Below are 21,365 nucleotides of genomic sequence, written 5' to 3'. Positions count from 1 at the left end.
AAATGCCTTTTCACCACAAGCCCCCCGAGGTGCATTTTTAACAATATAAAAGATATATCTCTAAGAGATATGAGACTAGAAAAATATTTGAGCTTATAATATAGAAAAATTACAAATAAATAATAACTCACTAAACTTGGGTAAAGTTAAGAGATAGAAATGTACTATTACTAACTATATCTATGTACAATAAACAAAGACAGGACAGAGACAATATGAAGTGGTCATGTGCAATTACAGTAAAGTAAGATGATTGTGTAGTAGGTATCGAATACCAGGGTCAAGTTATGAGTCAGGACAAGACAGGACGAAGACATGTGCAAGATGCAAAATGTGCAAATATAGTATAATTTAGATGTGTTCAGTAACCATGTGACTGAGATGTGCAAATAAGCATATTGTTGTGTTGTTTTTGAGTCTTTTGGTGAGTATTGTAAGGTGTTTGTAAAAGATTTTGTGTTTATTAGTCCTTTGGTGGTAGTGAGTTGAGAGCTCTGACTGCTTGGGGGGAAAAGCTCTTGCAGTGTCTGTCCGTTGCGATTTTGATGCTGCGAAACCGTCTACCAGATGGAAGGACAGAGAACAGTGCATGTGAGGGGTGGAAAGTGTCCTTCACTATGCTGTTTGCACGTCGGATGATGTGTTTGTTTGTCATAGAGTTGGGAGATGGGTGGGAGAGGGCCTCCAATGATCCTCTCTGCTGTCCTCACTATCCACTGCAGAGATTTCTTTTCGAAGATGCAGTTCCCGTAGCAGATGGTGATGTAGCAGCAGAGGACGCTCTCAGTGGTTTCCTGGTAAAATGATGGGAGGATGGGAGGAGGAAGACTGGCTTTCTTCTGTTTCCTAAGAAAGTGCTTTCTTCATGATGGTGGTGGTGTTCTGGTTCCAGGAGAGGTCATCTGAAATGTGCACACCCAGAAACTTCACACTGTTGACCATCTTAACAGCAGTTCCATTGACGTGCAGTAGGTTGTGGGCCATTGAGCTCTTCCTGATGTTAACAACAGTTGTAAACAGCGAGAAAAAATCAACCTGTGAGTCTTTAAAGGGGATTTTTTATTAAAAGCTTCCATTTGATGCCTAATATCGACAGTAACTGGAGAATCATAATGTTACTTTTTTTAGGGACTTGCCTGACGGAATTGGGGCGTGGCTAACGATGCTAGCTGTCAATCGAGCAAACATATATCAATGACAGATTAATAGATTTGATATTGGTCTGATTTTTTTTAATTACTTGCATGATATCTTTATCTTTAGTCTTTATCTTTTAGTCTATCTTTAGTCATAGAAATTCCAATGAACCCAGACCCATAAAGTACTATACAAAAGTCTTGAGGCACGCATTTCATCCTTTTTTTTTCCAGGAAAATTGATTCAGTGATTTATTGAAACATGTGCAAACATATCTGGAAATTCATGTACAGGCAAAAGCAGAATGACTTCTAATCAGTTTGAAAGTCCACGTTGGTTTCTCTTTGTTTCATTCTCTGTCCAGATGATCAGGCATTCGTTCAATGGCTTAAAAGTATCTGTTTAAACCCCAATTTATTTTTTTGCATAGTTTTAAACAAAATCCTACAAATTGTCATGGATTGGAGCTGGATGCTCTAGTGTTTCACTGATCATCAAATTTATGAGTCAAAACCAAATAAATGGTCATACTTAGAATCTAATTTGTAATCCTGGTATAAAGTATGGTGTAGACCAGGGGTCCCCAATCCCAGGCTACGTCCAAACGTACACAGGTATTTTTGAAAACGGAGATTTTCCGTTTTAAGAAATAATCCCATCCACACGTAAATGCAGAAATGAAGGAAAATGCTGCTAGGAACATACCAAAGCAACAGGTGGCGATATATTCCTAACTGTATAGAAATGTTGGCCAATCAGAAGTCTAGAAGCCTCGGTGGGAAATAGTAAACAAGGATGGGGCATAGAAAAAACTGAGTTTTCAAAAATACCCAGGTATGTGTGGACGTAGCCCCAGTCCACGAGGGCTGGTGTTCCTGCAGGTTTTAGATCTCACCCTGGGTCAACACACCTGAATCACATAATTAGTTCATTACCAGGCCTCTGGAGAACTTCAAGACATGTTGAGGAGGTAATTTATCCATTTAACTCAGCTGTGATGGATCAAGGACACATCTAAAACCTGCAGGGACACTGGCCCTCGTGGACTGGTATACACCCCTGGTGTAGACTCATAATGTTGACTTCCTGCTTGTTTGAACTGGTAACACTCCTATATCATTTCAGCAATGCATTGATACATTGGTCATTTAAGATTGTAGGAACAAATAGCAGGAATTCTTTTAGCATAAGCACTTGTTGGATGAAATAAAAGTTCTCACGTAATCCTTTTCTCTCCTGCTTGTTTATGTGTTTCATATGCCTCTTCTCATTTTTTTAGCAACATTGTTGTTGCGGTCTCTGTGTTGATATGTTACATGATATGTTGATGGTATAAGCACACAGCATTGTGTGCTGGATCTGTTCACTTCTAAATACTTGGAATGATTTTTGGTGTGAACAGCGCCAAGCGCAAGAAACTGTGTGGCACTCAACTGTGCCAAGCTTCAAAGAGGTTTTCAACAGAGGGAGCCTCATCTAGTGGTTCCCCAAAAATATCTGCCAGGCGCTCCGAGCTATAATACAAATGCTCAAAGTACAAAGGGCCTCAGCTCTCACCACCTGAAACCCAAAGCATGTCAACTCAGGCTTTCTTTGAGGAGTGTAGTTTAGCTGAAGTGCAGCAGTTCAGGCTGCCGACACAACGAGGAAAGAGTTCATCGATTTATTTAATGTTTCCATGATCAAAGCTGAGGCAGGGTTATCATTTATAATTCAGGCAAATCTTGGTTTTCTTCTGTTGTGTAGCACAAGCTTCGCCAAATAATGGAGTCCAGAAAGAAACAGGTGTAGGGGAGGAGAGATAATCATTTGCTATTTCCAAGTTGAAACAAATTTGACAGTTTTTGTTGGCTCACAGTTACTGCTGTTGGCCCAGAATATCGCATGTTAGATTATAGGTTTGAATCTTAGAGCTACATAGTGATTCTGGTAATGTAGGGGTGTGTGTACTGTACTGCTCTCTGTTGAGTTTCAGTCTGCCTTTATTTGTTTAACAGGTAGATTACATTCCAGTGCTTTGTTATGAGTTTTGAACATTAATCTTTGGGTTGCCAAAGCTGTGCCTGGTGGTCCCCTGCTTTGAGTCATTTATAAACAGATTGTTCACATATGTAGAAAAATCCTTTAATGAATATGATACACATTAACTGGAATTTTTTAAAATATGTGGCTTTAAACTTTAAATGTGTGACCGTTAATTAGAAAATTGCTGAGTTTCATCTCTGAATTTCTGAAGCTATTAATACGTCAATGTAAAAATATTTGTGTCTTTTTTCTTTAATTAGTTAATTAAATTTAATGTAATCAATTAATATTGCTCGTGGTCTTTATGCATCTAACTTTGGGCTTCGGTTCTTGGAAGCTGTTGTGTGACCATGATCACGTGTATCTGCAGTTTCAGATTATCTAACAGAACATATGAGTGTATTAAAAATCCCCACAAGTCCTTCTGGCTAATTACAGGAGTGACACTATTAAAAAAAAATTGTGTGTGAAAAACCAGGTGTCAAGGTAAGTGTTCAAATTTGTATAGCCATGATGTGACTGCACTGAAAGATACAGAGCAAATAAAGAGCCGCTGGTGGAGTTTCGCTGTGACCTTCATCTGACGAACGTCCTGTGTGAGCAGAGAAGTCCCCTGATGACAAGTGTGTAACTCTTCTGATGGATGACATGCACACTCAGCTACTGAACAGACACGCACGCATATTGGTAGAGTGTTTCTGTACAAGTTTGGTCATTATAAAGTACGGAATCCTTCTCAGAGCAAGCGTCCACTCCGTCACTCTGCATTGAAAGACATTCATGAGTGGAAGTTGCCTGTCCCGCTACACTGCATTTTTTTGACACACACATGCACATACACAGTGTGTTATCCTTTCATTGTAAACACGTTTGTCAGATGTCCACTGTAGCAGACTTAGCGACCCATATTGACCCTTTCACATAAAGTTAGAGATACTAAATCAGGTAGCTGACCTGATGAAATTTGGTTGGGCGGATGAATCTAATAAAATGAAGCATATGAATTGGATGTAACGAATTTTGCAGTCTTAAAAATATATTTTTTGATTATGCTATGTAGACAGTGCAAAATCATTTTTCTTTTATTGTGTGTTGGGTCTGAGTCAACAGTGATAATCCAGCTTCGTGACTGGCCACTGCATGAGATCTATATTCTGATTCTGCCCAAAGAGTAAATGGCAGCAATAAACAGAAATGAATGAGGACAAATAAGGATGTCTGGCAAAGCCTATGTACTGAGTGTCTTCAACTGAAATGTTTTTCAGTGTATAACAAACCATGATATTATTTATTTGAACCACATTTCTAAAAATTGAGAAATTACGTTTCCATGCAACCAAACTTCATCCTCCAGCATTCAGAGGGGAAACCTCTTTTTCCCCATTATCAGCTCATCATTTTTTACCTTTTCCATTTATGACAGAGCTGTGACCTATCTATTCATGATAGGTTTGTAACCGAGGAGTTCAGAAACAACTTTTTCTTTCTTTTTGTTTTTAGAGACAGGGTTGTTTATTTTCCCCCTGGAGTGCCTCGCTTACACTGGCAGAGATGAATTACTGTAATGCCAAATGGAAAATTTCTAACAGAAAATTTGGATCAGGTGAACGGGTGTGAGGGCAGTCGAATGAGTGGATAATTGATTTCTGGGTGTGTCACATTTGAGCTTATTTAATGAGTCCCACAGTGGACAGGGTGTCCTGTGCTTGGAGTTGTTGACTTCATTACAAACAGTAATGGTATGCATTGATGTGATAATGCCTTTTCCCGTCAGAATCCAGCAGCAGGACATTGATGGCTTCCACCATTAACATAATGAGAGGGCAGAGTATATTGTAAAGGTGTATGGTGTCCATCTACAGTAAGCTCCATTCATTCAAGTTCTGCCACAGCCTTTGTCTTTCAAGGTCATGTGAGGATAATGCTATATCATAGCATCCAATGGACAAGGTGCAGGTTTCCACTTTTGACCGTCTCCACCTTTCCAAGGGCATAGGTTCTTCATGGCTGCAAATATCCCAAAGTCCTCCATGGCTACTGTAACACACTGCCCAGAATCCACTTGGTCCAAACACCGGCATCGCTGATTAAGGCTGACTGTAAACAACGCTGGATAATGTCAGCGTAACAACCGAGAACTGAGGTTTCTGCAGATATGTTGCGTCGCTTCTTTTTAAGTCTCCTTTGTTTACTTTTGTTCTTCCTCATTCAATGAAACGGTAATAAATGCAACACACTGACCCTCTGTTCTTGTTCTTGTTTTTGTTGCACGCAGGCATGCATCTCAAATAAGCTCCCCAAGGTGGAGGCTGTCGTTAATTTTAGGGGTCATCGCAACAGACGGTTACTGGATTCGGAGCGCATCCCAGAGTGCACAATCCGATTGTTCAGTCTGACGTCACTAGCCGTGTCTGGGTCTAGGTCCATATATCAAACGATCACTATGGCATTACTGAGAGTTGAAAAACTGTCTAAAGTCTTTCATCTTTAATAAAATGATCAGCGTTCTGCTCTACCAGGTGTAACAATTGAGTTTAACATCCAGGCATCCATGAAAACGGAATTTATGACATTTAACGGAGTTAGAAGTTAGCAGGGAGTTAGCTCGCTAGCTTCTATCTAAATACAATATAGCATGTCCTGACTGCGGGGTTTTGGAAACAAATTAAACCGTACAGCTCTGTTATCACTTCCAACATAAATGAAGACAGAAAACTAAACAGCAGTGACGTTTGTAGGGTTACTGAAGTTGGGCTAGCTGGTATATAATGATGTGCTACGTGGCCACTAGCGACACAGCTATGTTAGCATAATATAAACAAGCTAACTTTTTTCCACTCGATAAAAGTTAACGTGAGTGTTCGTCAGGAACAAATGTAATCGCATGGCAGGATGCTGTAAAAGGACCAAACTTCAGCCAGGAGAACAACTGAGATAATCCATCCACAATACGAGGTTAGTCATTCATATACTGCTGCATGGGCTGGGCTGTAGTTACATCCTAAGGTTTTAAAAACTGAGCTTAAATAAATGATTAGCGGTAATAAAAGCCGAGGGAGGTCAACAGTGATCAGTGACTGTTTTAGGAGCTTTTTGAGATCGAATAGAAGAAAATACATAACATTAAACATGTTAACAACACAAAAGCCATATTAAATGCAGACTACTTTAGACCCGGAAGTAGGATTCGTTGCGTCATCGCTGAACAACCGGATAGCCGATAACTACTGTACTCGGCTTCAGTGCCACCGCTAAATATTCACAGCCATTACCAAACTACAGCAAAAGGATTGAATATGCAGTGTGCGTTATTAATGCTCAGAGTCTATTTTGTCTGCAGACATTAAATTTTGTCACAGACAGGGCTCGCTTTACCTTGCCGAACATTTTTAATCTTCTGTGAAATGGAAACAAAAGTTTGGCTGCCTGAAGTCTCTGCTTTATAGACTGAGATATGCAGTTCAGTGCAGCGGCTGCAGAATTGCTCCCAATTTAACGTTCAGGAGAAAACCAAATAATGTCCGGGGTTGTGATTGGCAGGAGGTTAAACAGGCTCTTATCTGCAGACGCAGGGTATATAATCACACAGTGACGCTCGCGCCGCCCCGCCTGAGAGGATGCTCTGTCTGCAGAGGCCTTCTGCAAGGGTAGCTATCAGGCTATTAATCACAGTGCTGTAGCTGCCACCTGGCTGTTAATGCATGTGTTCACTAACGGCTTCCATCAACAGCAGAGCTGGATCAGTTCAAGGTTCACTCGTATTGCTTAACCCAGCTTTCACCCCCCCTTCTATCTCTCTATTCTTTTCACCTGGCTATTATTAAAGAGAACATGCACACTTTATCTTATTCGTGGGCAAAATGTCAGGGGCAACATTTGCATACGCAGGCCATTCTGTTGTTTAACAGTAATTGGGGTTTTTGAGTCAATGATTTTCTATAAAGCTCACGACTATTTGCATCACCAGTGCAGTGTGATCTGTAGTTATTACAGTACATTAACCTTCCTGCCATTTAAATTATGCAGCTCTTGCTACCAGTGGTCAATCTCAGTGTTTCATATCTTCATTGGAAATGAACAACCCCAAACCTCTACACCTCTACCTCTCAGTCAGGTTCAAAAGGCGTTTGGTATAATATTGAGAGGTCTTCATTACAGTAATCCACTGGTTTTGTGATTTTTACTTTAAAACAGTGTCAGGTTTAAGCCTTTTTCAATCACAACAGCAATGGTGGAAAGTTTTGAAAAGCCTTGCCACCCAACTTCCAGGTCAAAAGCCTGCTGGAATATTGACACACTCAATGACGCTGGTTACCTTGTTTCTTAAAGGTCATTGCCAAGATGTTTTGCTGATGACTGATTCCACCAACCTGTAATTTTAGAACAGCAGCAATGACATGGGTACACTTCAATGGGTACACCTTGCTAGTACTGGCTGGAATCATTTTGTTCTTCAGAACTGCCTTAATTCCTCAAGGCATAGATTCAACAGGGTGCTTGAACACTTCTCAAATATTTGGTCCATACTGACATGATAGCATCATACACGCAGATTTGTCAGCTGCACATCTAAGTTGGACTGAGATCTGGTGACTTTGGAGCAGAAGGATACACTTTGATTATAAAGGGGCGGCAATAGTAAATGGAATGCCTGTTATGTAGTGCTTTTGTATTCTACCTGAGTACTCAATGCGCTTTACACAACATACCTCATTCATCCTTTCACACCAATCAATATAAGCATTTTTTCCTATGCTTAAGTGCTTTCAGCAACAGTATTCGGTAATACTGTAGTGCTTGAACAATGCTCAGCTGGTACCCAAAGTGTGCACAGAAAAAATATTCCACAGCATTACACCACCATAAGTTCATTCAACGCATGATGGATAAAAGCTTTCATGTTATACATGATGAATTCTAACCCTACCACCTGAATGTCACGCAAGTCTTGACTCACCAGACCAAGTAAATGTATGTGACATTGGTATGGATTTTTTTTGGCACAAATAATCCACACACACACACATATATATGTGTGTATGTATATAGAAATTCATTAATTAATCATATTGGTATCATAATGGTTGTATTTACATCATTCCACCCTGAAAATGTTACATCTAGAAATCTATGCTGGCTTTGAGTTGTAATTTTTCCACTAAAGGCTATGCCAAATATCTTGAAAAGGTCCAAATCTATCCAAAAAAAGCTTTTATGGTAATGAAAAAGTGCTGGCTTTGTAACAGAGGATGAGGATCACTTCGTCTCTCAAACATCTGTTCCCAAGTGCCAAAATGACCCATGCATGGGATCCTGTTATTCATCCAATATGCCAAAATCAGCACTATAGATGACCTTTATAAATATCTAATCACATAATGGGCCCTTACCCAAACACAAATTATACTCCAAAACAATAACCACATATTTAAAATAATTGGTCACTTTTATTTTAAAAAAGACAAGTAGAAAAACACATCTAAATTCCTACTACATCCCACATACAAATAGAGTACACTCTTAAAAGACAAAACGGGTCCAGTTAACAATAAGACAACGTGGAAATTACATACGTAGTCTGTACCAGTTTAGATACTAACACTGGAAATGACTTCATATAAGGCACAGATGACAGCGTGCGATATCTTTTCCAAAAATAAGGACATTAAAACGAGACTCTAAGGTCACTTCTTTTCATCTTGCGACACATAAAGCTTCAATAATTCAGCAAACAGATCTTCTTACATATGCATAAACAATTGTAAATTCTAGATCAAGTAGGTTTTCACTGTCTTCAGTGTGCTGTTAATGTACAAAGTTTGCAGTAATGCAAGTTGGTACATAGTGAAGGAAAGAACAAGTGCTTTGTTAATATGGATTTCTTATAGCTGCCTGCATGTAGTTTATGCTGGTGTATCAAGTTGGTCCACGTTATGCTGGAGCTCAAGCTGAAGAAGCAGAATCCAGCCAAAATAACTGAAATGGTAAAAAAAAGCATCTACCACGCAAACAACAACAACAAATTGAACTTTCAGTTATCTTCTAAATATCAAAACTGATTCAAACACATTCATTGGCAGACTAAGTAAACTCTTCTGAATCGTATGTTATATTCAAGTGTCAGTCCCGTTTCTCCTTTGATGTAGAGCTTCCTCTGCTGTAAATCACACAAAGGACATTCCTGAAATCTGGGATGGTAGCAAAGTCATTTCAAGTGGCTTTTAGGAAAAGATCTTGTATTTTTAAAAAATGAAATGAGAAGCCTTATCCATTTTTGAGGTAGAGCTAGACAGAAATGAGACCTACTCATTCCCAACTAAGTCTGGGTACGAGACATCATCTCATAATGGTTCAGATGACAGTCCGCTTTTCAGTTCAAAAAGTTCTGTGGACGGTAATTTGTGTGAATAGACGTGATTTTTGGGATAAGATTTGTTAATAAAATTGTCCAGCACCTACTCCTGAAGAGTACTATGTTCAATTTTACTCAGTGTCACTGTGCTGCAAAAAACTTACTACAGCTGGTAAGTGGAAGTGTTCAAAATCTCCTCCTCTGCTTGGCTGGAGTAAAGTTGATGATGGGCTCTAATTCAAGTTAACACAGTAGTACTGTGACAAGTTCCAGCATGAGGCAAACACAGGTGTTTTAAACTGTAAACCAGCGGTCCCCAACCTTTTTTTGCACCACTGACCGGTTTATGTCCGACAATATTTTCACGGAGCGGCCTTCAGAGTGTTGCAGATAAATACAACATATAAAACCAGTACCAGTACCAAAAAAAGGAAGATTTATTCATAACACACGGGAAAAGACCCAGGGAAACAGAGTTAACGATAAAACCGCTAAAAATCCAGAAAACCATCAATTTCACACCCGAGCCTCAACTCTTGCGGCCTGGTACCAAACGACTCATGGTTCGGTACCGGTCCGTGGCCCAGGTGTTGGGGACTGCTGCTGTAAACCACAGATTGAGGTATCTGGGTGTTGACTGCAAAGGTGCCACCTGCTAAAGTCTCGTTAGCAGGTGGCACTTAGGACAATACCTTCATTTGAGAGGTTAATACTCCCCATCAAGATAACCTTTATCTACATCTTCTTCTAGATAGAACCACAGGCTTTCAAGTTTATCTTTCAGTCTACATGCTATTCTATTTGATCTTATGCAACTCAGAAACCATTTTAGCAAAACTGTAAAATACTTTGTTTAATATTATAAAAAACTGACTACCTAGGTAGTTTGTCAAAGGAACTAAATCAGGGGTCTCGAACTCCAGTCCTCGAGGGCCGGTGTCCTGAAACTTTTCCATCTGTCCATGTTGAAATACACCTGAATAAAATTAGTAGGTCATTAGCAAGAGTACAGAACTTGACTACATGCTGAAGTGGCAACCCTAACCCTACTCAAGTAAATTTAAGTAAATGTAAGTGTTTGAAAAAATGTACTTTAAAAAGTACTTTTATTGCACCATGTTCATTCACTGATGAGCTGCTGTAACATGACTCAAATGGCTGAATTTGCCACCTCAGCAGGCAGTCAAATTCTATACAGTCTTGCTAATGACCTACTAATTGTATTCAGGTGTGTTTCAGGACACCAGCCCTCAAGGACCGGAGTTCAAGACCCCCTGAACTAAATGTAAATTGCCATTTCTTTCACTATTGACAATTAAAGGCACATGCAGTTGACAGAGTATTTCACAGTAATTCTAGTCACTCACACACAGATGTTATTGCTCCGGTGCCACTCGGAATAGCAATTTCTTAAGGAAGTGATGCACAGTGTTTTGTGGCAGGTGCTGCAATAGATTGGAGACTTCTTTTTGCAGACCACGCACACTCTCCTGCCAATAGTGGCTCGATACCTCGAAGCCACGTTGCTCATTTTCGCAACAAAGTACGCGGGCAGATGACCTAACCCCAGAGAATACGAGGTTTTAGCAGGTGGGGTGTCGGCAGACAGAGGAGCAGATGAGCCAGGGGATGAATTAACACAGGGCGCAGGAGGGCAGGAGGTAAACGGCGCATCGGTTGAGGAGCACTGGCCCACTTTGGATGGGGAGACAGGAGGCACTGGTGTTGGTGAAGCAGGGGAGACTTTATGTGGAGAAATAGCAGTCAGTTTAAAAGGAGAGGGAGGCAACATGTAATTGTGAGGAGGCGCGCGGTTTGGTCCAGAACCGATCTCAGCCAGTAACAAAATGAGCTGCTCCCGGAACCTTTTCTGCGTGAGCATAGGCCGGCTCTGCAGCTTGCACATTTCCTTGTGAAGGATGAAGGCATTCACTGTGGCTATGTCCACAAAGTGGTAAAACAGAGTCTTGTACCACTTGTGGGTTTTATGAAGGACGTTGTAGTAGCCGATCAGCGCATCTGACAAGTCAACACCTCCCATGTAACGATTGTAATCTTTGATGCAGCCCGGAATAGGCACGTGCTTCACAGTCCACTGTCCATCTGAGTTTTTCACTTTGCGCTTTGCTACGTCGTGGTTGTACGCTTTATGTATAGAGGAACACATCGATACCTCCCGGGTGTCAAACCACCTAACAAACAACAACTCTCCCTTTCTGATCCATTTAATTGTTCCCCTTGGTGTTTTCTCTGGCACGTTATCCCACTTGGTTTTGGGAAAACCGTTGACATTTGAACGAACTGTGCCACACGCCCAGATTTTTCTCTTGAGGAGATCAAGGAATAAAGTAGGACTAGTGTAATAGTTATCCACGTAGAGCTTGTAACCTTTACCAAGAAATGGGATGTCCAGAAGTCTCATAACAGCGTCATAGCCTGCACCCTTCCCAGTTGGTTCACTCTCTCTTCCACCATACACAAAAAAGTTAATGGTGTAGCCGCACACTGAGTCTGCCAGCACAAAAAGCTTAAAGCCCCATTTGGTTGGCTTGTTTCTGATGTACTGCTTTAACCCGATCCTCGCTTTGCTCGCCACCATCCGTTCATCTATAGAGATATGCTGGTGGGGGTGAAAGAATGTGCAGCAGGCCTCCAAAATCTGCTCATATAGTGGCTTTATCTTGCACAGTTTGTCAAACCCGGGGGTCCCCTTCTTCTGGTCATTGGCTGCTTCCACAGCAGGGTCATTCATGTGTAGACTGCGGGAAATGGCTAGGAAGCGTCTGCAAGGCATAACAGAGGCAGGAAATGGCAGGCGGAAGAGCTCAGATCCTCTCCAGAACTCCTTCAGAGTTTTCAGTGGTACAAGACCCATGTAGAGGACAAGGGAGATGAAGGAGTACATGTCTGCTGCTGTGACTGGAACCCACTTTTCTTTTTGGGTTTGGTGTTTGATTTTTCCATAGGCGTTTGTGTTTTTCACCAGGGTATCAATGACGGTGGCAGAAAAGAACAACTGGAACAGTTCAAGTGGTGTGTAATGCGCTGTTCTGTTCAGCTGCGGCCCAGCGCATCTCCCGGGTCTGAACCGTGGCTGAGGAGGCTCAATGTCTTCTTCTTCAACACTGCGCCACTTTTCTCCATCGTCTGCTTCACCCCTGTTTGCTTCCACTTGCTGACTTTCTGCTTGCTGCTTTCTTTTTGGAGTATTCTTATGTGGTGTGGAAGGTGTCTTGCGAGTCTTGGGTCCGGAGGAGGAGGAGTCTTTTTTGGGCGTAGATGCATAGCGGAGCCTCTTACGAAGGGGACTCTGCTCCCATTTGTTAGATGCAGATTTCAGCGGTGATGATACTGTTGATACAGAGGAGCATCGCCTCTTTGACGCCCTTCGCTTCTTTGGCCTTACATACAAGTCGTCATCCGAACTGGATTCGTCTTCCCTAAACATAAAGCAGATGGATAAGGGTTAGTAAAATTGGAGGTGATGCGTTTTCTCCTACTATAACTATGACTTGCAACCCTACTCTTCTAGCAAGTCAGAGAGAAACAAACAGTGAATAAAATGGTTATTATCCAGACTAAAATAATAATACTGCTATTCATTGAAGTGCTGCCACTTCAATAATTATATTATAAAAGTTGTAACAATGCAATCATAATAATCCCATTAGAACTTGTTGCCCTGACATTACTAGTGGCTTAGTATGGAAGCTCATTTTGGCCGCTGAGAAAAAAAAAAAAAGACATCCATAACTTGAAATTTCGAGTCAGATATGTCAAAATTTCAAGTTAATAAGTAAAAATTTCAAATTAGATCTGCCGGCCAGGAAGCTCTGTTAAGGCCCCAGTACACCTGCTGGTTAAAAACTGCTGGCACACAGCGAACACAAAAACTTCTTACCCAGAAGTGAAGGCATCAGCTGTCCAACAGTTCAACATAAACACACTGATTCTATAACTTTTGTACTGTTATCATTCACTAAAAGGGATTCAAGGCTGAAAAACCTGGCACCACTTTATTCATGTTTGATATATGTTGGTGGCTGACTGATGCTGTCACTACATTATTTTGAATGTGCATGTGTCTGCACCATCTGCTTCCAGTTAACAAGGAAATGATGCCCTTCACTGAGCTTCCTGACTGGTGGGGCTAACTCAAAATTTCAACATATTAATTGAAATTTCGAGGAAATAAGTCAGAATTATTAGTTTATCAAAATTTCATATTATTATTGCGTGAGAATTTCAATTTAACTTGTAAGAGGAGGAGAAGAGGAGAGCCACCTTTGCCCCCAAAGCCACTCTGCTTTTTAACTCCAGCCATAAGACCATTTCCCACACCCATAAGCATAAACTACTCTACACTCTTTTTATACTGCCGACACTTTATTCACTTACAGTTATTTATTCACTTATTCAGTCACTTTAAGTTTAAAACTGTGTATATACTGTATATTTTAAGTATTTTGTATCCCATTCTTATTGCCTGTTTGTGCCCTGTCCTTATTTTTAACGTCATGCTGCTGTGTTGTATCTTAATTGCCCCTTGGGGATAAATAAAGTCTCTCTGATTCTGATCTGATTCTAACTTGAAATTTTGATTTTTTTTTCTTCAGTGGCAGAAACACGCTTCCATGTGCCTTGCTAGTCAGTATTTTCATCTTACAAGCATTTTATCATCTTTACTGATTAAATATAGCCAATATATGTAAATTTGCAGCAAAAACCCCACCCCGACCTTCTCTGGTGCACTGTAAAACCTATGGCCGCCCATGCTATATGGCACGAAACGATAAACAACTGCGGTTTTATCCTCAGAGATGGCTGCTCACTGGGAGTCATACAAAGACAATCTGTTCTCATGGCAGCTATATGTGGTTAGAGTTGTATGGCGTGGCGTTGTGCACGCGCCCCGTGCCTTGGCTGCACGCGCTTATTACGGCAGCGGTGCGGCGCGAGCGGTGCATGAAAGACACCTTCATATCGAACAATGTGCAGGCACAATGGGTGATATCTACATGGCCTCTGCGTGATTGCTGCAGATTGGCCAACCGGTGTCGGCTTAAAGCAGGGACAAAAGGGCAGCCTGTACATACGAGCACAGCACTGCAGTGTACTGGTGTACCTGTTCTGCTTATCACTTTGGGATGTCCATGACCTCTACAGTGTGTGTGCCCGACGCGTCACATATAGCGTAAGCAGGGGCAATTTTTTGGACTGAAGCCAGCTCGGAGTGTTGGTACTCACTTATTTGATCCCCGGGCATGACCACTTGGAATGTAGTCCTCGTCGAGACTGCAGTCGCTATACTCGCTCTCAGAGTCCAGCTCTGAGGAGAGTGGTGCCAATTCATTGTCAGAGTCTGAAAGAAACATCGCTTTGGAGTATTCTCCCTCTGGAAGAAAGTCTGAGCGCTGTTACCTTCCCCAGAGGTTCCTTACACCCAACTGACGCCCAACTCAGCAGACACACATACACAAAAAAAAAAAAAAAAAAAACACCCCGTTCTTTACCCGGGGGTCACTCTCTCAAGATGTCCCACCTACTTTTTACCATATAGTTAAAAGAAAACACAGTTCGATTGGCTCGTGTAATGACACGCTGCTGGGATTGGTTGATAAACTTAATGAACCGCAGGTCCCTGCGACTCTTACCCTTTGTTTAACAAATAAATAAATAAATGACATCATTTGAATTGGTTTATGACGAAGATAATCAGTTTATAGCGCGGCAAAGTGTGGGATCAATTCAGGAACAAACACTTGTATTCAGTTCCTGTTTGATTGAATATGTGTAGGCTAGTGTTTATTAACCCTTGTGTGGTGTTCATATTTTTGTTACTCAGCCAGTGTTCATGGGTCTGGTGGACCCGCTAGAGTTTTGGCTTTCCAAATTAACACTATCAAAATATTTTATGTTAAATTACTCAACAGATGTTTACTTCATCCCGATTACAAGCCATATGAACGGCAAACATGGTTATTTTTTCCCTTTACCTTTGTTAGATCACATTTATGAATTAATGTGCTTCTCGTTTTTTTTGTTTGTTTTTTTAATAAAATGTTATAAAAAACATAAATCAGTTATAATCAAGTGGAGTGAGTGGAGGGTGTTTAAACGAGAGAAAAGTGTGAAAATGTTCATGCCTGCCTGAGTGTATAAAGCGTGTATTGAGGGGTTTTACAGCCTTAAAGCATCTATAATAATTGTAAAAAATAAAATTGGCTACTTCGCGAATATCACCTATCACGGGTCAATTTTTGAAAGTAACTCCCGCTATAAAGGAGAGACCACTGTAAATCAAAATGTTTTGAATTAATTCTGATAAAACTTTTTGGGGGTGTACATCAGGGACATGTTAACAATCCATAACAATCTGACTTATACACACCAAGGCATTGAAGGTCATCTTAATCATCCATCCATCCATCCATTCGCTTCCGCTTATCCTTTTCAGGGTCGCAGGGGGCGCTGGAGCCTATCCCAGCTGTCATAGGGCGAGAGGCGGGGTACACCCTGGACAGGTCGCCAGTCTGTCGCAGGGCCAACACACACAGGGACAAACAACCATTCGCACTCACATTCATTCGCACATTCACACCTAGTGACAATTTGGATTATCCAATTAACCTATCCCCACAAGCTGCATGTCTTTGGACGGTGGGAGGAAGCCGTCATCTTAATCATTTATTGTTTAAACTGTGATCCTCACAAATGTGGTGGATTTAAAATATTGTCACATTTGGCCTCTTATCCCTCCTTCAAAGCCAATAGATTGCTCTAAAGTTCAATAATAATGCTATATGGAGCTATTTAACACTGTCATTTTAAGATTAATCATGGGACCTTTTCCTGATATTCCCAGGTGTTGGTGTTAGGCGTATTTAGTACTGGCTATCTGAAGGTTTGATTAAACTCATCTTTTGTTGTTTTCTCTGACTAAAGAAAAGTGTCACTGATGGCATGAAAGCTGATCACAAATTGAATGCAGTGTGACTTCATGGTTGCACTGTGGCATAAATGTGGATCTAGCATCCCCGGGATCCCTCATCTCTTCAGCCACAGGATGAGAATGTTTATCAGCTTTGCACAGACATCTATAGTCTCTGCTAGTGCGCTTAAGTAGCTTTCCTGTATTCATTCATCACTCGTCATGATTAGGCTTTCTTCTAAATGCAATGTTGTGAAGAAATGAAAATCTGCTCATTGTTCCTGTTAACGTTATTATCATTCTAAGTGAGGAATGCTGTTGATCTCAATTAATTCGTTGACCATAAGCCACACATAGAAAATATCATCATTCAGCAGCCCACATTGCTTTAATCTTGTGTGGTACAATCATCATCTATCAGAATGTATTCCATTCTCGTGCTAGTGAGTAGTTGCTTTTTTTATTACCTTGCAAAGTGCAAAGCATGGTGGGTAAGTATCTAATATGTGAGTTTAGTAGCCTTACTATTATCTAAGACAGCAGATTTGTCAGCTGCGTGGGAAAGGCAGCTTACACTAATGTGTTTGGAAGTGCAGGGATCTCATAATCATCTCTGTTATTTGCTGTGAGTCTGACCAGCCAACTACTGAGTGACCTTCCTTCACCTTCCCCATTAAAACTCAAAGACAGTGGTGTTAGCCTCGGTGAGGAGACTGAATAAACTCCCACTCACTCTTAAAATCCAGGTTCTCTCGACAGTGTTGAAGGACTGAATGAGGAAGCCCAAGTGATGAGGTTTAGAAGGTCATTGTCAAACGGTTTGGCTGCTTCCTTTGCAAACGTTTTTCCAACAAAAGAAGCACTAAAGTATTTTTGAGCAGTTTTAGTTTTTAATATCATAGTTTGTAGAATATATGACCTGAAAGTTTCATGTTTGATAAAGGTTTTGCCACGTTTCTCATTACACGGCAAACACAAAAATGTGCAAGTGGCAAATGCTTGTAAAACCTACTCGGGCGTTCTGTTTACAGCCAGAGTCATGAACAGGTCCTGAATTATTCAGTCTGTCATAGCTGTGAGTTCAGATTCTGTTCAAAGGTCCCATTTTACTCACATTTCTGCCTTCTGTGAATTTGTTTTTCATTGCCCCATGTCTCAAGATACTGTAAGTTGTGCATCGTTATTTATTTATATCAACTATGTGGAATTTCTACCATGCAGAGAGTTAGCAGGAGGCCCAGTTCTTTCCAGAAACACCTGTAGCATAAACTAATCTAAACCAGTTTGAATAGAATTTGGATGGAAGTATTCATCCATTTACTTCTGCTTCAACGTCGTGGGTGGGTGGACTCTATCTCCGTTGCATTAGGGCAAGAGATGGAGTACATCCTGGACAGATTGTCAGTCTGTCGAATGGCTAACATAAAGATACAGACCAACATTCACAACTATGGCCAATTTAAAATCAGCAATTAACCTAAACCTACTAAATGCATGTTTTCGGACTGTGGGAGAAGCCAAGGTACCCAGAGAGAACCGACCCAGACACGGGGAGAACATCCAAACACCCCACAGAAAGGCCCTGGTGGTGGATTCAAACCCAGGACCTTCTTGCTCAAGACAACAGTGCTAACAATTGTGCCACTGTGCTTCACTGGTTGAAATGTATAAAACGGCCCTAACACTATGTTTCTTAATTGTTTTGAAATAACCAAGCATTTAGCAAACGCAGATCCTCTTAGAATTTCTCATGGCAGTGCATTTGATTTTCACCTTTTCTTACACATTGTGGCTATGCTATAACATTGTTCTCAGAAATCCCAGCAGATGATGGTTAATCAGGCAAAATCTGCAACTGGGAGGAAGCATTATGAGAAAATGACAAAGGCTGCAATCAGGTTTGCTGTAGAGTGCTTAGAGATGGATAATTATGGAGTATATAACAAATTCTGTCATTTTCCAACAGAGAGAGAGGAATGCACAACTTCAGGACCCAGATTCAGCATTTATTGTGTTAATGTTGCATGCTTTTGAAAATGTAAAACAGTGCTCTCTGCTGCAGGATAAAACATGGATGGAGCCACAATGCGGGCCTCCAAGTGATACACATTATAGATGTCACTTCTGTGTGCTGCTCTCTAAGCCCCGCTGACAGGAGGTGGTGTTGGTGTGTGTGTCTGTCTGGGAGGAGTTAATGATGGCGATGACACATGTCACAAATACTCTGTGGGAGTTTTAGGGGGTGTTTGAGGTGACGATACAACCTCCATCCATGTTTAATTGAGTGAAGGAGGAAAAGGGTAAAGGAGTTTTGGTTCCAACCTGGTTGAATGGGGCCTTTCTGTTTGGATATTGTGTTTTTCCCTGGGCATGCTTGGGTTCTCTCCAGGTGCACTGACTTCCTCTCACAGTCCAAAGACCTCCATGTTTGGTTAATGTGTGGGTAGGTGTGAATATGAGTGTGAACGGTTGTCTCTCTCTCTCTGTTAACCTGTGATACACTGGTGACTTGTGCAGGGTGTACGCCACCTTTCACGTTATGTCAGCTGCGATAGGCTCCAGCCTCCCTGTGACCTTGAATTTTATTAGCAATTAAGAGGGATATTCATCTGTATGCGTGTATAAAAACATACATTTATCGTATATCGATACACATAAATAAAAATTTAAAGAAATGAAAGCTATATTGTCAGGGTAGATTACATCTGGGTCATCACAGAAAGGCCTACATTGTATTAAGACTGGGGGATAAAAAAGGGGGCTCATTTGCACTATCGCTGGTGTTGTGGTGTTGACCTTGAGAAACCCAGACTGCGGTACTTTTTTTTCTTTTTAAAGGAGTAAAAGAAAAGAAAGGGATCAGAGTAATTGTGCTGTCTTTGTACTTTTGTCAAGTCGTGTGGAACAACTAAAAGTAACGTGTGTGCAGGCTTGATAGCTGTTTCCTCAGAGGAAATGTATATTTAGGACATACTGCAATGCATATTGCATCAATTTGGAAGCCTTCCCTTGTTTTCAGCTGCTGGCAGACACAGGCTTGACTGAGTTTCATGATGATGATCCCTTCATGACAAGTCTATAAAACTTTCATGATCCACAGTGAGGTGGCGTGCCTAAGACAAAGAGATAAAGGGTTAAAAGAAATCCAGAAGGATCACAGCAGCACAGATAAGGAGTGTTCTTTACCATCCATCATCTCTTAGCGGCACTCACAAGTGGTGGGAGAAAACAACTCCTTTGACAAACCACAAGGCCGATGTTTACTGTGATTTCCATAAAAACTAAAGCAGAATGAATGATTCAGACTACTGTGACAAAGTCGGCAACATCTGCTGCACTCTGGGCTTCCAAGGATTTGTGCTCTCACTGCTGCATAGCCTTCTGCTCATCCATACACCAATCTTTATTTTATTCTACCCTATTTTCTCATTTGCTCTCCGTGCATCCCGCTCTCAACGCTTTCTGATCACACTCGTCTTGTGTAGCACACCTCGGGTTTGCTATTATATCAGCCAGCTCCATAGTCTGTGTTCAACAAGTTAGCCTCAATTTTCTTGCAGATGAAGGGTTTGTACTCTGAAGTGTTGTTTTCAGTTAGGAAAGTAGCCTCCCAGTGTGAGAGGGCCAAAATTGCCTAGTGTTTGACACCCCTGTAGAGCTTCACGTCATTTCCTGCCAGAACTAATGGTATGAAATATATGTAGGCATGAACATGAAAAAGACAGCTTTCAGCTTAGAAAAATGAAGCCAGTGCAGAAGTGCCTTGAACTTGCATTCTTTCTTGAGGCCGCCAAATGGCAATAGCTTTAGATACAAAAAGGTTTCCATTCCAATAAAAGTTTATGAGAAAGTTGCTTTCTGTTTTGACCTCTGTAAAAACTTTCCTGGTGTTTTTATGGGCTTAAGGAGGCTTATCTGTGGTTGGATTGTTGTTGTCAGCCAATAAGCAAGCAGTTTTTCAGACACCACTTGACAGCAATGGGGAAATTGCTATTCTCAGTGCTTTAAAACAGTACTTCAGAAATGGGTGCCCCTCCCTGAGCCTGGTTCTGCCTGAAAATTCTTCCGGTTAGGAGGGAGTTTTTCTTTCCCACTGTCTCCAAGTATTTGCTCAGAGAAGCTAGTCTGCTTGTTGGGGTTTTCTCTGCATTATTGTAGGAAATTTACCTTATAATATAAAGTACTGTGAGGTGATTTAGAATCCATTGGGCACTAAATGAACAAAATTGAATTGAACTCACAATTTTATCTTTTAAAATAACTAAAGATGGATGGATGATCACATTTCACCTTTAGTCATAAGTAAACAAAAACTGATTTACGTTTAGTCTTTAGGGTTTTATCAGAAAAATCATATTAAACCAATATTTTGTGGAGAGGCATCCAGTTTCTGACCTTACTTGATCTGTGGGTTGTTATCAGCATGTAGTGAATTTCCTCCTGCTTCCCTGGCAAGATCAACCAGTATTTGATTCACCATGAATAGAGCAATTTGGAAAAATGTCACATTGCAGTTTGACAGAAAGCACGATAGAAGATAAAAGCACTTCCAAAGGTAACAGCCATGGACCTCATTAAATGTTCAAGCTGGCCACTTCTCTTATCAGTTTTCTCCCTTGGAGCGAAACCCTAAGGCTCAAATGGCAATTCAGTTCATGCTTTAAGCTGACTGTGTGCGCAACAACCAGATCTGAAGTGGTGCACTTTTACCCTTTCTTCTTAAACCTGCCTGTTCTGTTTGAACAAACATACACTCAACAAAAATATAAACGCAACACCTTTGTTACTGCTCCCATTCCCCATGGGATGGACGTAGAGACCTAAAATTCATTCCAGATACACAATATAACCATCCCTCCCAAACAGTGGTCACAAATCAGTCCAAATGTGTGGTAGTGGGAACATCTGCCATATTGAGAT

General features: G+C 41.0%; 2 protein-coding genes across 3 annotated transcripts in view; one reads left to right on the top strand and one right to left on the bottom strand.

The window, feature by feature from the left end:
- The window catches only part of LOC309707913 (protein kinase C-binding protein NELL1-like), a 310,101-nt gene that overhangs the window by 150,964 nt on the left and 137,772 nt on the right, over positions 1-21,365 (top strand). The window lies entirely within an intron of this gene.
- LOC309707858 (piggyBac transposable element-derived protein 5-like) lies at positions 8,608-15,021 on the bottom strand. Its single transcript, XM_082535425.1, has 2 exons — positions 14,762-15,021; positions 8,608-12,954 (listed from the first exon to the last, which is right to left on the bottom strand). Exons 1-2 carry the CDS (start codon positions 14,887-14,889, stop codon positions 10,878-10,880), a joined length of 2,205 nt encoding a protein of 734 aa, XP_082391551.1. The 5' UTR covers positions 14,890-15,021; the 3' UTR covers positions 8,608-10,877.

This window comes from Aulonocara stuartgranti (assembly GCF_965226115.1).
Source record: "Aulonocara stuartgranti genome assembly, chromosome: 1".
In the NCBI taxonomy this organism is placed as follows: domain Eukaryota; kingdom Metazoa; phylum Chordata; class Actinopteri; order Cichliformes; family Cichlidae; genus Aulonocara; species Aulonocara stuartgranti.
Note: the sequence above shows the minus strand (reverse complement) of the source record. Positions and strands in the feature narration are given on the sequence as shown.

Coding starts and splice junctions, on each gene's coding strand:
- LOC309707858 (XM_082535425.1), bottom strand. CDS start 14,889: ATGTTTCTTTCAGACTCTGACAATGAATTGGCACCACTCTCCTCAGAG. Junction 12,955..14,761: donor CATGCCCGGGGATCAAATAA/GTGAGTACCAAC, acceptor CTTTATGTTTAG/GGAAGACGAATCCAGTTCGG.